The 18,671-nt window shown below is 39.3% G+C and overlaps 1 protein-coding gene across 1 annotated transcript in view; it reads left to right on the forward strand.

Annotated features, from left to right (window-relative positions):
- Positions 1 to 246: 246 nt before the first annotated feature.
- The window catches only part of LOC121648574 (cytochrome c1-like), a 29,294-nt gene continuing 10,869 nt past the window's right edge, over positions 247 to 18,671 (forward strand). Inside the window, exons 1-2 of the mRNA XM_041998776.1 lie at positions 247 to 466; positions 12,386 to 12,417. Of these exons, the coding sequence (XP_041854710.1) occupies positions 247 to 466; positions 12,386 to 12,417 (252 nt within the window). The remainder of the gene's footprint in view (positions 467 to 12,385; positions 12,418 to 18,671) is intronic.

Genomic DNA, 18,671 nt, shown 5'->3' on the forward strand with positions numbered 1-18,671 from the left:
CAAAACCTTCATGACGGGACTTCCGGGATGGTGAGGAAGCATGAGGCAGCATAACCTATTTGCTCCTAAATGGTCTAAACTCCCCCTGACAATAAACAGCTTGTATTGTTGAAACTTAAAGTTTACAGTAGTATGTCAGGGAGTAACAAAAGAAAGACAAGAGGAACTCAGCAAGAACACGCGGAAGACACTGTATTTTCACTGAAAGAAGTTGACGGGGCTAGCAAGCTAGGAGAGCACGAGGCTATGGAGGCCCTCCAAGCTAACATTATTGCAGAACTGAAAGAGGTTCAAGTGGATGTGAAAAAGGAGTTTATTGACAAGATTGGACTCCTTAAAACAGAAATGAGCGAGTTCAGAGGAGAAATGGGACAGCACCTTAATGACATTGTGGCGGATCTGAAAGAAATCACAGGGTCGAGGAGGCCGAGCAGCGAGTGGCCGACTTCAGGACTTCAGCGCGGATGTGAGAGACTTACTGGACCACACTCTTAAGCTTCAAGAGGAGCTCCAAACAGACCTTGAAGCCCGTTCACGCAGGAATAATGGTCCGTATTCATGGGGTCTCTGAGGAGGCTGAAGGAAATAACATACAAGAGTTTATGGAAAACTTCATAAAGACTGAATTGTCTCTTGCGGACACTACTCTTAACATGCAGAGCTGCCACCGCTCAATCGGCCCCAAGCCGCCGCCGAACTCTAATCCCAGATCTATTGTAATATGTTTTCCGGAGTACAAGACGAAGGAGAAGGTGCTTTGCGCGGCATGGGAAAAGAGAGAGATTCAGTTTCGAGGACGACATGTGTACTTTGATTAAGACTACCCTTGCGATATCCTCGCGAAGCGGAAAGCGTATAACCATATAAGAAAGACGCTGAAAGAAAAAAAGCACCGCTTTCAAACTTTGTACCCTGCCATACTTCGGGTGTTTTATGCTAAGGGCCCAGTGATTTACAACAGCCCGCAAGATGCATTGGATGACTTGAAGAAAAGGGGTATAACTGAAGAGGGAACGGAGAACGCAGCGACACGCAACCCCACGCCCGAGCCGAGGAAACAGCAAGCGCGACACCACACTGGAACAGAGAGACGCGGACGAAACACATCCAGGAGAAGCTGAAAGGATTCAAGCGCAGTGAAAGCCTCGCCTGACAATCATACACAATCCTGACAGAAGATCACATAGTTTTCCTCTGAGAAATGTGGGATATTACAAAAGACCGTTCATCTGAAGATTTTTATGCTTCTCCAGGTGCTCTGCTACGATGGACAGGAGATGGAGACTTGCAGCACTGAGAGGGGCCCCCTGGGGCTCTAGGGACTCCCCTCCCAACTTTGAAGGTGAACTCACACCTAGGACTTGGAAGTCAAGTGTGTTTGCTGTTCAGACAGGTTGTTGTTCTCTTTTGCAAACCTATGTTTGTTTATCAGTGCATCTAGAGTTTTATATGTGTAGATTATGCCTTGTCACGGATGGAGGTTAAACAGAAATATAAGATAATCACACTTAATGTCAATGGTTTGCATAACCCCATTAAAAGAAGCAAAGCCCTTGCTAAAATGAAACTTGAAAAACACGATATAGTTTTCTGGCAGGAAACACATCTTTCCGCCACTGAACACGAAAAAATATGTAAAATGGGGTTTAAAAACCTCTATTATTCTTCATTCATGAGGGGCAATTCCAGAGGAGTAGCAATATTGCTATCAAACAAGGTTAACTTCCAATTCACCTCTCAAATCAGTGACAAGGAGGGACGTTACATACTGGTTAAAGGATACATAGATCATTAGGAAATTACATTGCTTAATGTATACAGGCCACCAGGTAAAGACAAACATCTGATTAAGAGAGTTTTTGATCTTATCGCAACAGAAATGTCAGGGATGTTCATATGTGGAGAAGAATGGAACACTTGTTTAAACCCTTCCTTGGACACTTCCAGTAAAGCTAAAAATCAGACACAGTCTAAAGCAATACATATCAAAAAAATGCTCAAGGAAATGGGGATGATAGATGTATGGAGAGATTGCACCCACTAGACAGAAATTCTACCTTTTTTTTCACATTCACATTTGACGTACTCAAGATTGGATTATTTCTTTATTTTAAACGCTGATAGACATAGAATTGAACATTGTGACATAGGAGTGAGAGATATTTCTGATCACACTGGGGTGCACTTAACTCTTTACCTGGATACCGTAAAGAAACATTATGGAGGCTTAATACTAGTCTACTGAATGATGATACATTCCATAACTTGGTAGAAAAAGAATTTAAAGAGTACTTGGAATATAATGACAATAATGACATCTCTCCTAGTATATTGTGGGACACTGCAAAGGCTGTTCTGAGGGGTAAAATGATAATGTGGTCTACTAAAAGGAAAAGGAGAGCTATATAAGAAACCTTACTATGAAACTGAAATCCTTAGAAAAAGACATGGAAAGTAATAACAGTAACATATTACCGCACATCATGGAAACAAAGCAAGAGTTAAACAAACTGTACGAGAACCAGGTAGAAAAGAGATCGAAGTTTATTAAACAAACTTATTATGAAAATGGTCCAAAATCTAAGAAATTCCTTGCTTGGAGGATACGTAAACAGCAGGCCGATAGATTCATACAGAAAGTAAAAAACCCACTTAATAATAAGGTATATCATAATCTTAAAGACATACAGAAATCTTTTGTAATATATTATACTCAACTATACACGCAACCCTGTGTAACAGACCAGGTAGCAGTAAATGATTTTCTTTCCTCGCTTGATTTACCATCAATAGGAACAGAACAGAATAAAAGACTAACTCAAGTTAATGAAATGAATGAATGAATGAATGAAATGAAATGAAATGAAAAATACTTTATTAATCCCAAAGGGAAATTCAATATTGTAGTAGTAGTAATTTTTTTTTTTTTTTTTTTTTTTTTTTTTTTTTTTAAAAAAAAAATAACATTAATTAATTAAGGGCTTTGTTCTTCAGCCTGATAGCTGCTGGAAGGAAGGATCTTCTGTATCTCTCTGTCTTGCATCGGACTTGAACAAGCCTCCCACTGAACACACTCTGTTGTTTCGTCACGGCGTTGTGTAGAGGGTGTGAAGGATCTTCCATTATCTTCGTCAGCTTGTACAGAATTCTTTTTTTGATGATCAACTCCAGCGGCTCCAGAGTTACTCCAAGCACAGAACCAGCTTTCTTGATCAGTTTGTTAATTCTTTTCAAGTCTCTGGTTCTGATGCCGCTGCCCCAGCAGATTGCTGCAAAGCTGATTGCACTTTCAACAACAGACCTGTAGAACATTTGCAACATTTTGGTGCAGACGTTAAAAGATCTCAGCTTCCTTAAGAAGTAGAGTCTGCTCTGACCTTTCTTGTAAATGTACTCAGTGTTGCTTTTCCACTCAAGTCTGTTGTCCAGCTGAACTCCAAGGTACTTGTATTCCTCCACCACCTCCACCTCCTCTCCCATGATGGAAACACTTCTATGTGTGTTCTTGTTCCTCCTGAAGTCAACAATCATCTCCTTTGTTTTCTTGGTATTCAAGATGAGATGATTGTCACCGCACCATTTCACAAACTGACCGACCAGTTCTCTGTACTCTGCTTCTTGTCCATCACTGATACACCCAACAACTGCTGAGTCATCAGAGTATTTCTGCAGATGACAGAACTCAGAGTTGTACTGGAAGTCTGAGGTGTACAGCGTGAATAGAAATGGTGAAAGTACAGTCCCTTGTGGTGTTCCAGTGCAGCTGACCACCATCTCAGACACACAACCTTTCAGTCTCACAAACTGTGGTCTGTTTGTGAGGTAGTCGTAAATCCAGGTGGTTGTGGAGGGATCCACCTGGAATTTCTGCAGCTTCTCACACAGCAGAGCAGGCTGAATCGTATTAAAAGCACTTGAGAAATCAAAGAACATGACCCTCAAAGTGCTGCCTGACTGGTCCAGATGAGAGTGGGCTCTCTGAAGCAGGTATATGATGGCATCTTCAACCCCAAGCCCATTACGGTATGCAAACTGTAATGGGTCCTGAAAGGTGTTCACCTGCTTGCTGAGGTGAGCCAGTAAGAGTCTCTCCAGGACTTTCATGACGTGAGATGTCAGGGCGACTGGTCTGTAGTCTTTTGGTTCAGCTGGTTGTGGTTTTTTAGGCACTGGAACAAGGCAGGATGTTTTCCACAGCACCGGGATTCTTCTCTGACTCAGGCTGGTGTTGAACAGGTGCTGGAGAATCGGACATAGCTGTTTTGAGCCGGCCTTGAGAACTCTGGGACTGACACCATCTGGACCTGCAGCCTTGTTCTGGTTCAGTTTCACCAGTTGTTGCATGACTTGGTTACAGGAGACAGACAGAGTGGAGGTGGAGGCAGAGGAGGTTTCAGGAAGTCCTGATGTGGAGGGAGATGAGGTTGTGTCCAGGTCCTTGACTGAGCTGCAGGGTGACAGAGTGGAGGTGTGACAGGAAAGCTGTGGGCTCATGGAGGGTGTGTGGCTAGTTGGGGTTGAAGCAGGAGATGAGCTAAACCTATTGAAGAACATGTTCAGTTCATTCGCTCTGTCCAGACCTCCATCAGTCTGATCCTCCTTTATCCCGAAGCCAGTGATCTTCTTCATTCCTGACCACACATCCCTCACATTGTTTTTCTGAAGCTTACTTTCCAACTTCTTCCTGTAGTCCTCCTTGCACTTCTTCATTTGTGTTTTAAGTTGTTTTTGTGTGGACTTCAATAACTCCCTGTCTCCATCCCTAAAAGCTTTCTTTTTGATGTTCAGCAGCTTTTTCAGGTCACTGGTGATCCAGGGTTTGTTATTGGGGAAGCACCTCACTGTTCTTGTTGGAACGGTGCTGTCCACACAGAAGTTAATATAATCTGTCACACACTCAGTCAAGGCATTGATGTCATCTCCATGAGGTTCACATAGGACGTTCCAGTCTGTAGCCTCGAAGCATCCTCTCAGAGCATCTTCAGCTTCATTAGACCAGGTTCTAATAGCCTTTCTAATGACTGGTTGTTGCTGAACGATGGGCTTGTAGGAGGAGGAGAGAAGAACTAGGTTATGGTCTGATCTTCCTAAAGGTGGCAGGGCAAAGGAGCTGTATGCATTTTTAATATTTGCATAAAATAAGTCCAACGTTTTGTTTTCTCTGGTGGAGCAGCTGACAAACTGTTGGAAAGTTGGTAGAGTTGCAGAGAGGGAGATGTTGTTAAAATCTCCAGAGATCACCACAAATGCGTTTGGATGTTGTGTTTGAAGCCTGGCCACTACAGAGTTAATGACATCACAGGCTGCGTCTGGAGCGGTACCAGGTAATATATATACCGCTACCAGAATAACGCATGTGAACTCTCTGGGTAAATAATACGGGCGGAGACTCACAGCTAGCAGTTCAATGTCTCTATTGCAGATCTTCTCTTTAACAGTGACATGTTCAGGATGACACCAGCGCTGGTTTACCAGCACCGCAATTCCACCTCCCTTCAGCTTCCCGCTGAGTTGTTTATTGCGGTCTACACGGACCGTCCTGAAGCCGTGTACAGACGCATTACAGTCTGGGATGTGTTCATGCAGCCATGTCTCGGTGAAGCACATAATACTGCACTCTCTGTATTCTTTAAGAGACCTGGTTAGCACCTGAAGTTCATCAATTTTGTTAGCTAGCGATCTCACGTTTCCCATAACAACCGTTGGAAGAAACGGTTTGAATCGCCACCGTTTTTCTCTCTGCCTCGCTCCTGCACTGCATCCTCTTCTCTTTCTTTTCAACTCCGTTGGGATTTGAAGTGTTGTTTCACTGATAATCTTGAGTTTGGAGAGTTTTATCAGTTGATCCCGATGGTAAACAAGCCTCGTTGCCATGGAGACTCACAATAACAAGTCTTGCAAAAAAGAAAAAATATTCAGAAAAATCTCCCGTATAGCACAGCCTCTGACCAGCGCGAAAAATCTACCCGAACAGACACAGATTGACAGCTGATGTCTTAAAAAAGACGGCTATATTGCAAAAAAGTCACAAGTTAAAAACAGAGCTACTACAATTGCTGCTGCCACCTAGCGGCGCATTCTAGAATTGGGAATAATAACAGAGGAGGAAATCAGTAAGGCCATTTCAAAACTTAAAGCAAACACGATGGCAGGTGAAGATGGTTACCCAGCTGAGTGGTGCAAAAATTTCCAACACCTAATAATTCCACAGCTTAAAAATTGCTTCAACTATGTCCTTAATGGTGGGGAGACACCACCGTCCTGGAAACGGGCTGTGATTTGGGTGATTCCCAAACCAGGCAAAGATAGAACAGCATGCGGCTCTTACAGACCAATATCTGTTTTAAATATTGACTACAGGTTATTTGCGACTATATTAGCTAAGAGGTTTGAATTAATTATCCCAGAATTAACAGACACAGATCAAACAGGATTCGTTCGAAATAGACACACTCATGGCGACACGCTCTCCACCTTGTAGATGGAATGAAAAGCATTGAATCAATAGCTGTTAGCCTCGATGCCGAAAAGGCATTTGATTCTGTCAGTTGGGGTTATCTTTACTAAGTCTTGAACAGATTAGGCTTTAATAGCCAAATTGTAGGCTGTTTGAAATCTTTGTATAATTCACCTTCTGCCAGAATTAAAATACATGGTGACCTATCTGATACAGTAAGACTAGAGAGAGGCTGTCGGCAGGGATGCCCCCTCAGCCTGACTCTCTTTGCGCTTTTTAATGAGCCTCTGGTGCAGGCCATTAGAGAACATGAAGGTATTACAGGTATCACCATAGGGGACACAGCACATAAGATCTGTTTATACGTGGATGATGTTCTCCTAACATTGTCTAACCCTAAAATCAGTTTACCCAATCTCTTATCCCTACTCAGGAAATATGGCGCATATTCTGGGATAAACTAAACCTACAGAAAACCCAAATCCTTTAATTTAATTATCAACCATCGCACAATATTCAAAATATGTTCAAGCTTAATTGGGAAAACAACATTATTAAATATTTGGGTATACAAATACCTAAGGATTTAAATAGACTCTTTGAACAAAATTATACCATGTTAACCTCAGATATTAAGGCTGACTTATGCCGTTGGTCTTTATTACCAATGAATTTGTACAATAGGATAGACATAATAAAAATGAATCTATTGCCAAGGCTCCTTTACCTATTTCAGGCCCTACCAATAAATGTACCCTCCAAGCAATTCAATGATTGGAACAGGATAATCTCAAATGTTATATGGGGGAAACAAAAACCTAGAATAAAACTCCAGACATTGCAATTACGAAAAGAGGAAGGTGGACTGGCCCTACCACGCTTAGAGAATTGATATACACTACCGTTCAAAAGTTTGGGGTCACAAGTGACCCCAAACTTTTGAACGGTAGTGTAGGGCTGCACAATTATGAGTGCTGATTGGTTGGTGTGATCCAGCGAACGAAGCTAAATGGAAAGAGATAGATCAGTCCTGTTTTGAGACTCCTCTTCAATCAATGCTGGGAGATCAGTCCCTCCTTAAAAAAAAATTAGATACACACTTGTTGCCTACCTGGGTAACAGTACCTATAGACACCTGGCTCAAAATACTTAAATATAAAAGAACTGAGAGGAGTGCCAGAATCCTGAGGTGGCCAGCACACGATACAGAATTTTTGCCGGCAATTATAGATAGGCGATTCATACAGTGGGTACAAAAGGGTATAACAGGTTACTGGAAAATTTCAGATAAAAACATGTTGAAAAGTTACCAGCAGCTTTTGGAAACATATGATTTGGAAAAGCAGGACTTCTTCAGATACCTCCAGCTGAGGCACTACTTTGACAGACATATCAAGTTTACTGATGAGGCGGAAACAGGCCTAATCAAAATCCTTCTTGATTCATGTAAAGGAAATGCCCCCAAAAAACAGATATCTGGACTATATTCATGCTTACAAAAAACAAAGAACTTTTCTACAGCATATATTAAAGCCAGATGGGAAAAAGAAGCTAAAGTGATAATAACTGAAGATGGCTGAACATGTGTAAAGGGGCAATGATCATTTCCTGTTCGGGTCTGTGGAGGGAATTTACCTGGAAAAACATGCTCTGTATTTTTGTTAGACCTAATATCACAAGTAAACAATGTAAAAATCCTGCTAAAGCTCAATGTTGGCGGAATTGTGGCAGAGTGACAGCGGGACATTTTCACATTTTTTTGGCCTGTGCGAAGATTGCACCCTACTGGTCGATGGTGATAAGAGAAATTAGAAATATAACAGGCTTGGAACTATTATCTGATTTCACTGTGATTTATCTTTGTAACCTGCCACGAGGTCTCAGAAAATCAGACAGATATCTTCTGTTGATACTGCTAATCCGCAAGTGGTTATGTGAGGATCCTCCAACACTGTCAGACTGGATAGACATCATTAAGGACATTTATGCCATGGAAAGACTGACCTTTTCATTAAGACTTGCTGCTGATAAATGTAAAGAGTATTGGAAAAACTTGGATCTCTACCTAACTCCTCCAAATCCTTAACCCAGCACCACTTTGTATGAATGCTGTTGCTGCATCTTATTTCATTTGGTTGTTCTGACCTTGTCCGTATGCCTCCTTGTTCATTCTTCTCATATATGTATAGAAATATACACACAGATAATGTACCATTATCAGACCAGGATGCACTGAATGTTTGTTAGTTGTGGTCTGCTTGTTCTGTTTTGTATTTGTCATGAAAAAGAAAACTAAAACTTGATTAAAAATAAAGTTAAAAAAAAAAACCTTCATGACTATTCTCATCGGCAAACCATAATTTAAATCCAATCCGTGTCTCTCTGTCAGGCATATACGAAAACACGTTGCACATTTAACCTGAACAACATCTAACATTCGTTCTGAAACACATACCAGATTAAACTAGAAACACAGCCCACATTAAACCTGAACCACATCTCACATTCATCATGAACCATGTACCACATTACACTTAAACCATGTCCCACATTTTTTTAACCTGTCCTGTCCAGCATCATAGCAAGCAGAATGATAGTCTGGTTGCTGTATTGTGCTGAGCTCTGCCAAGGGGAGGCTTATGGGTATGAGGGTCCTTGTATGTCTAATATTCGTCCAGAAACAAATACCATGTTAAATCTGAACCATTTCCCACATTTAACCTGAACAATGTCTCACATTCATCCTGAAACACGTGCCTGAGTGAAGAGTCCAGTGCCCCAGGAGCCCAGAGGTGCCCCTCCACCAACGTTTCTACTAAAACGTATCCTCCACAGTCCATTTCTGTTTTGCTGATGCCATTTTTTAAATTGTTTCCTGAAACTCATCATGTCACCTGATGCCCACATGGTTCAAGCATGTGCAGAAAGAACATACATCACAGAAACCATCAGAATGAATGTGTACATGTTGAATTTTTCTTGTTGATGAGATGGTGGAACGGTTTAAACCAGTGGTACTCAGTTCAGTCCTGGATCAATTTAAATGGATCCACAGCTTATCTAGTTCTGCACAATGCCTAATTAATCTGAGTCAGGTGTGTTGGAGCAGGGATACATGGAAAACCTGCTGAATTGTGGCCCTGAATTGAAGGACCCAATTCAGTAGCCCTGGTTTAAACCATCCCTCTTGATCAGATTGAAAATTCATTCTGACCGAGTTTCATCGGATAAAGTGAGGTGTACATGACACATTTTATGCTGATTGAACATTTGATTGCATCAAAAGTGCTCCAACTAATGCCACCCTGTCTAGAACTCTTGCCCCTCCTTTGCCACCCTTTGTAAAATTTTCTAGATTCACCACTGAACCCCAGCATCAGGCTCCATCACAGCCACCAAGAAGGTCATGTGCAGAGATGAAGATGCTTGCTACTCCAACACAACAACAACTGCCAACAAACAGCTGCACTGCAGAGAAATAAAGCAGGTGTAACCCAGAAACCAGCAAAACCCCAGCAGGTGAGAGGAAGAAGATGATGGCTCGAGTGTGTAAAGTAGGAAGCAGGAAATCTTGTCCCACCACTCAAACGCATCAGTCAATAGGAGGAGTTTCCATAAATTTGTCTGCAAACTTCAATAACCTGAAGCAGTTTTGTAAAAAAGATGTACCAAAATTCTTTCACAACTATCTGGGAGGCTGATGACTTTATATGGAAAAAAATGACTAATCACGTGACTGTGAGCTTGATAAACACAATTTCCCACCTCTGGTATAAAATATTTGAATACTACCTGTAATATTAAATTTACCTAAATTTATTCAGACCCAGGAGTCATCCAAAATGACAAAACTTTAAATATTCACAGCGTGTGAGAAATCTGGGTGTCCTTTTTTACTCTGAGCTTGATTTAATTCCACACATTAGAAATGTCACAAAGACATGATTTTATCATCTTAAAAACATCTCCAGAGTCCGCCCTTTTCTCTGTGTTGCCAGCACCAAGGTGCTGATGCATGCTTTTATTTCTAGTAGATTAGATCACTGTAATGCTCTGCTCTCTGGTCTTCCCAAAAAGTCTATTTCTAACCTACAATTACTCCAGAACTCAGCAGCATGTGTTCTGACGAGAACCAGAGGGCGGGAACACATCACACCAGTTTTAAAATCGCTGCATTGGCTCACAATGTGTTTCAGGATCGATTTTAAGGTTCTTAGACTTATTTATAAATGTCTTAATGATCTTGGGCCTTCTTACTTATCAGACCTATTTTTAAATTATGAACCCTCGCAGACCCTGAGGTTCTCTAGTACTGGTCTTTTAGTTGATCCCAAAGTCTTGAACCAAGACTTATGGTGAGGCCCAAGACCTTACTTTTTAGTCTCCCTCATAGATGAATTTTATTTATTATTGTTTAGATTTTCGCTTATTTAATCATATATTCTTCTATTATTTTACTACCTATTTATGTGTAGTATTTTTTATAGACAAAAAAGTAAGTGTGATGGGGTGGTAAGACAAACAAAGGAACACATTGAAATTGTAATTTTCTTCTTCTTTTTATTTTTCTTTTGTGGACATGGCAAAAATGGACATGTTTAATCAAAAATATCTTTTAAAATATGTATGTGTTTGTGATTAAGAACAAACAGCTTGAAACTTTGGAAATACAGTTTTTACAGATTTTTAATCTCATCAAATGTTGTGGACTCAAAGGGCACCCATTTCATACAATGACCCACCCACAGAGTTCACAGTCTATTGCAGAACATGGGAGGAGTTTATAAGGAGCAGGTATTTTGAAACAAACAAGCCTCTGATCTGATATTACATACAGTCACCAACAGGGACTGGACGATCTCAGTCAAGACAGTGAGAGCTAAACAGACGAACGGAGCCAAAAGAACAAAACAAAACAAAACAAAACAACAAACAGCAGAAGGTGAGTTACTGCAAATTGTGTTTTGGCTTTAAAATCTGAGTTTGTGCAGTTTTATATTCTGAATCAAACTTTCACTTTAAGTCTTGTACTAATTTGAATTAAAGTGATTTTCAAAAATATCCAAACACATATTTGCTTCACAAATTCATCTGTTCACTTAAAGTGAATGTGTGTGTGTGATTTCTCAGTAAAAAGCATTTTAAACTTTGCATCATGCATGGAAATGGTTCTAACAGAACATGTGGATCTGGACTGAATTTATAATTTCCCCTGCATACACAAAACCTTTTCCACTTCAGCAAGATTTTTATTCTTCCATAAACATTTTTTACTTCCTTGTTTAACAGCCTAAATCAGGTGTGTCAGCATAAGATGGTGAATGCAACCCTGTAACTTTCCTCTATAGGCTGTTAAAAGTGCTTTAAACCCTAAACCATTAAATCATTTTTTGGACAAAACAGATATTCTTTAATTCCAGTTTATTTGAACATGTTGTAGATATTAGAAATGGGACCATGAATGTCTTATACATACTTTATTTTCTATGAGAAGCTTTAAAGCTTCCCTACAGGTCATGCTACATAAACCAGGAAGACAGAAAAGAAGTCCATTTTAATACTGATTTTAAATTATTTTGCATTAACTCTGGAAAAGAAAATGAAACATTAAAATTTCAGAATTCCTCCAACTATCCACAAAGCACTTTGGAAGATGATCTGTGTTTTTAGTGAAGAAGTATTACAACATTTTTATAATCAACTTCATCTTGTGGCTGTAAAGATGAAGAGCAGATAAGATGGAGGAGAACAAAGACAACCCAACAGCAAGAGGGAAGGGAGAGTCTGAAACCAAATCTGTTTCCTCTGAGACAAATGATGATGGTAATTCATTTATTTGAAAATAAAACTTCATTAGAAAGAAGTATGACTTGATGGTGAGATTGTTCCATAAGTTGATCCTGTATTCTCTCTTTCATGACAATGCAGATCAGCTGGAGGAACGTACAGCTGACAGTAAGGTGAGATTTTTCTTCTTTGTAACATATATCTTAAAATCATAATTTCACCACACAGACCGTGTTCATGAAGCTTAATTTATTAGTTTTCATACACTTTACTTACAAAAATTCTGTTTTATATGCTGGGGTTTTATCTTGCTCTCTTTTCATAAATCATGTTCTGAAGTAGTTTAACATTACAGTTAAAGTTAAATAGTTATAACATTTTCCTGAGTTCTTTTTCTTTACCTTTATGGAAAATGTTAACAGGTTAAGGGAATTAGGCAGGAGACCTTTGGAAAGGATTTAGGAAAAGACAACCTCACCTCAATGAGAATCCCATTACATATAAACTAAGCTTTAATACGGTGGCCGGGAAGTGCAAAACAAAATTACATCCAGTGAAACACTTTTGCATGTTCGCGATACAAATTTACATTGGCGTGAAACAATTTTACAAGTTTACCGAAGCACTTTTACAAAGATATGACCCAAAAGTGAGATTGTGGGGGTGAGGACAAGACCATGTAAACAGGAAACTACTCAGGAGCAGAATCAATCCAGAGATGTTTTGCTGGTTTTGTGGAGTCTACTTCCAAGTTAAAGGGGAATTTTGTGGTGATTGTGGACACAGCTTGGACTTGTGAAGGGAGAAGAGGTTGTGTTAATGGACTATTTTGTTAGGTATTTCAGCGAAGGCCACACATACATTGTGATTGTTGACATGATAGAAAGGCTATACAATATCTACTCGTCTTTGCGGACCATCAAACTTAAATTAAATGATGTCGGATTCTACCGCAGAAAAAATTACTCGTCTGCATTCGAGATAAGGAACGCCATCAGATTGGAACTTTGTGGACCAGGACAGTGACTCAGGTGCTTAAGCAGAAGTATAAATTTCATGTGCGGAGAGAAAAAATTAAGAAAGCCAAACTACATGTGGCAAGCGGACAGCTATGATAAACTAAAGCCATTCGGCCATTTCAGACTGGATTGATGTTTTTGTCCGGAAAGTGCTATGGCTTCACTATGGATCCTCAAATAACAACCCGGCCGTCATCGCTCACAATTTCTGTATTTCTTGCATTCTATAAGACCATATTTCGTCATTGTAATTTCATATTTATGACTTTCACTTCCCATGCAGTTTTATTAATAGCTGTTTTTTTTTTTTTTTTGCATTTTTTTTTTTTCACTTTAGCCTATATTGGAAACTAGCAAGTTACAATTTCACAGAGTCAACTAGAGGCCTTCCTTGAGCCAGAGATTACAGTCTTTTGTGAAGACCAAACAATGCAGGCTTACTTGGACACGGTCATGGAGCACAACCAGCTACAGAAGACAAAGAACTGGGATCGGATATGTATTTGAGGCTAAAGGAAATAGCCCAACTGTAAAGGGCTGAGAGGGAAAACATATAGATTTGTTTTAACAAAGTCTAATAACATTACTTAAATCAGAGTAGCCAATGGTCGGAAACCACTTTTTTAGTCCCTGTCTACACTTTAATGGTTTTCTAACTGTTTTCATTGAGGTAAACTAACAATTGGTCGAGCCAAAGACAAAGTTCAACATTTAGAAACACTGATATTAACTGAATTTTACACTGAACAGTTGAAAATCAAGATACCAGAGTGTCGGCCAGGTTGAATTAAGCAGTTGATGTTATGATAATTTTTCAATCTGAGTTGTCAACCTCATTATTCTCTGGTAATAATAATAAAAAAAATTAACAAAAATTGTCTACAATACAATACTAACTTATGAGATCTTTAAACCTGTTTTAAAGTGTGACTTGTGGCAAATGAAGAGCGTTATTCTGGAATAGGCCTTTTTTGTACTCCCCTAATTTGAAAGGTGTGTCAATCCCCGACACATTTAAAAGTTCTGAACAATCCAGGTACAGGTGCAGAAACGGTTCAGCCACCATGTCTTTACTGAATGCACTCTTTTTCTGGACAGAATCTTGTCAGATCTGGTGCAGATATTTCCAGATTCCAAAAGAGAGAGACGTACAGATACTGCACACACAAGCATGAGAAAGAGGGAAAACATACTTGTACATGTTTGGTTGCATGTTTGAATCTTTTTCGACCAACATGAAATGACTGACGCTCCTTTGACTTGGCACTTCGAAACGCCATGAATTTTTTATAAGATGGGCATGACTTTTGTCCTGGAATGGTTCAGTTTCAACGTCAGCATCAAAATATCAGGTTCAAGCGGCTCCAGCATCTTTTTGTAACAAGTTAAACCAAATAGCAAGTTGACCAGCGTAGAAAATTCACTTTTTCTTCCACCAAGCTGAAATTCTGTGAATCATGCAAATGTTTGAAGCTAGCAGCATGTTTGAGAACCCTGACATTGCAACATGATGATAATTATTTGAGATTCTCCATGACTGGTTTATGTAGCTGTAATAATGAACCTTGTATTACTTAGTGTAACAACTTCATTCTATCGTTGCTGAGGTATTTGCAGGCCTTTCTCCTTTTAACTGAAACCTGAAGCTAACTGGTTATTCCAACCCTGGATATAAAGTAGGTCCTATATGGGATTTCCTCATTTCAAGAGACAAATTATTAGTTTATCAATGATTCCAGGGTATCTGGTCATGTATGGTATATAATGTTATGTGCTTTGTTAAACTGACTGGTAGATATTTTGATACTTTGGCTGCTTGGGCAGAACATTTACTGCATACAGGTCCACATGTGTCCTTGTCTCACTCAGAAACAGCTGTAAACTGTGCCAATGAGGAACATTTTATTAGTCAGTTAAATACTGATAAGGGAACCTTTGAACCTGATCAGTGTGTTTATCTGGTTCTTAATGTTAATGTTAGTGATGGCAGCTTTTTATACTTGTTGGTCAAATGTTGATGTCTGAGGTTTTAGTTAGGGTGCTCCAATGAGAGTGGCAACACTCCCATAGACATCTATAGAAAGAAAGGGATGTGGAAGTCAGGTGGTTCATGGAGCTGCAGATAGTTACAAACACCAATAATTCCACCAGTGACTGGTCTTCATTTACTGTGTTTCAAAAGCATTTTCTTCGGTAAATTATTGGAATGACTACATTTCTTGGCATTATGGGTCATTAGCTGAAAATTCTGCAACAAATTAATGTGTTGCCAGGGTTAATTAATTTGTTGTGTAATTAACAGCTAGTGGTAGTTCAATTATGGTTAGTAAAATTTGCTGCCAACAAGTCAGTAATTAGCACAAATTTATTATAGTTATTTGCAGTTTTTTTCCCCCATATATATTTTTGTTTTTTACTAGATTTGACCTTTTGGTCATGATTATATTTTAATTCCTGGTAGTAAACCAAATTAATTAGATGTTAATTCCATCTTTTTTTATTTGTTATTTTTCTGTGAGCTTGATGAGGTTAGTTTAGTTGGAGTTATACATCTTTAACAGACAATGCCTCAGAAATAGCAGCATTAATGGAGAGACAGCCTGTTCCTGCCGGACAAATGTGGATCTCATTAGGTAAAAAAGATTTGATTGTGAAAACGAGTAATTATTTTATATTTTCCAGCTGTTGTCAGCATGTGAAACTCCGCTGGTGTTGGGACAGGATTCCTCTGCCTTTTGAGGGATGCATGAACCAACTGAATGAGTGTCAGCAAGTTCAAGGAGTGTCGCTATTCTCTTATTAAATCGCAGTGTTTTTAGTTAACAGCTTCATATTTTGTGTGTGTGTTTCTGTTTCTGTTTACACTATAATGACTTCGCTTATTTTACTGCATGGAAAATTTGATGTGTCCTGCTGGACTAAATATATGCAAAAATGTAAAATTGTTTCACTTAATGTAATGTTGTTTTGCACTTCATGGTTTTCCACATACTTTAATGTGGGTCTGTAGAAATTAATTGACAGATGCACAATTAATTTTATCTGAAAGGTGTTTTAGTTACTTCAACTTATACAGTCCTATCAGTGTTACAGAATGCTGTATATTGTATTAGTATCTTAAGATACAAAATAATTAGTTAAAATATGATCAAGGTGCATAATTAAGTAATGAATGAAGAAGGCATGCCCCACTGTTCTCATATTTATCCAAACAAATAATTCGTACAACTGGACAAATGTAATCAAACATCAATTAAAAAGTTGATGCTGCAAGAAATTTTGAAATGGAAACATCCCATTTCTTCAGTACGGGATGGGTCAGTGTTACCTATGCTAAAGGAGATAATAAAGAAAACACTTTATTCTTCTCCCAGAGAGGGGTGTGGACAGGCTCCACAAAGGTTCAGACACAGAAACAGCCCGTTCTCTGTAGAGCTCACTAGAGCTACTTTTGGAATGGCTGAAATTAAAGACCAAGTCTGAATTTGAGGTAATATACTTTGAAAACAATGTTGTTGAACCTCTGAGACCCATATGAAATTGTTGAAAAAAATGTGTATGAGACCTTTAAGTAAAATCTAATAACAAACTGGAGTTTGAGGATCAAAGGAACCAAACTCCAGCATCTTATCTGCCAATTATTATAATGGAAATATTTCTTAATTTAATGTTAATTTGTGTGGGAAAAGATATTTATTACCTCCATGCACAAGAAATACAATTGGAGAAACTGCCGGTCAGACAATGGAATGTAGTGGTTCAGTTTGTCGGGTTAAGCAATCATCAGGTGAAAAGGATCTCTTGCAGACTTTGTAACATCTAAGGCGCTTTAAAAACGAGGCTGAAAAAGATTCATAAACAAACAATATCTTGTTACAAACAAGCAATACTTGGGTAATCTTATGAAAATCAGGATGTCCACTTGTATTTCCAACTGACACAAACATTCCCTTAGTGTATCTTGTCCCATGTATGTATGCAGTTTTTGCCAGAGATACACTGCTTCGATCTCAACATTTGTTCTCAATCACTTGCTTCACAGAGATGGCCAGAATGTTCAAGAAGCATCTTGTACTCCCTTTAGTCTCACTTTTATTTTAAATAGACTAGCCATGTCCAAGTAGTAAGCCAACATAACTTCATGTGTGACAGACAAAGTCAACAGAATATTTTTTTTTAATTTTTAATTGATGGGCACATTTAGAATAGAATATGAAAAGGTGAAAACTCAGTTAAGGATTCAATCAACAATACAATGCTCAATTAGTCATTTGTTGTTTGAGTATTTCAACTTTTCATTAATCAAACTTGCATGTAAATCTTAATAACCTGATACTAAGAGAGAAGAACTGTTGTCTAAAAAAGTAAAAATAGGCATTGGGTTTCCTGCAAAAGATGTGATGTACAACTGTAGAAAGTACACAATGAGTCCGTTTTAGGCATAGGGAAAATAATAGCTTCATACATTGTAATATTTTCTAATTCTGGCTTATTTCTGTTCCACCATTAAAATGAAATAGAACCTTAAATGGCTTTATAAAAATACAAGGTGTCCATCCATCCATTATCTTGACCGCTTATTCCATTTCGGGTCGCGGGTGAGCTGGAGCCTATCCCAGCATTTTAACAGGTGAGAGGCAGGGTACACCCTGGACAGGTCACCAGTCTGTCACAACACAGATGGACAAACAACCATGCAGACACACACTCACTCCTAGGGAGAATTTAGAGTGTCCAGTTAACCTAACATGCATGTCTTTGGACAGTGGGAGGAAGCCGGAGAACCCGGAGAGAACCCACGCATACACGGGGAGAACATGCAAACTCCACACAGAAAGGCCACCACCCCCAAGGTTCAAACGTCCCCCCAGCCGAGATTCGAACCAGCGACCTTCTTGCTGTGAGGCTGCGGTGCTAACCACCACACCACCGTGCAGCCCAATACAAGGTGTCCATTATTGTAAATTGTTGGCTGACGTGACGTCCATTAATTTATAATAATGTACACCTTGAAGGGCATTACCCTGCTTATACCATAGTCACGAAAGAAATATTAAATCAATTATTATTACGGTAATATTGTTTTTCACCATAACTGAGGATCAGTTATTCACATGAAGCGGCTGAGTGGACTATTTTGTTGTGGAGCGTTTCTAAGGTAACCGGCACACAGAACCTGCAGCTCGGCTGCAGCTGTTGTATTAGACCTGATCAGTGGAGGGAAGGGAGATGATTGCTTAACGTTATGTTACGTGACACAAAGTATCATTTCAGAGGGCGGGTGCAGCACTTACAGCTTGTGTGTGTCCAGAGGATGATGCTTAGCTAGTTTACCATTTAGCTCAACGTTTTAGCCATACAAAATAAAAACCCTTGTAAATGTGTTATGGAGTTCAGACAGACCACCC

Source organism: Melanotaenia boesemani, chromosome 2, assembly GCF_017639745.1.
Source record: "Melanotaenia boesemani isolate fMelBoe1 chromosome 2, fMelBoe1.pri, whole genome shotgun sequence".
Taxonomy (NCBI): Eukaryota; Metazoa; Chordata; class Actinopteri; order Atheriniformes; family Melanotaeniidae; genus Melanotaenia; species Melanotaenia boesemani.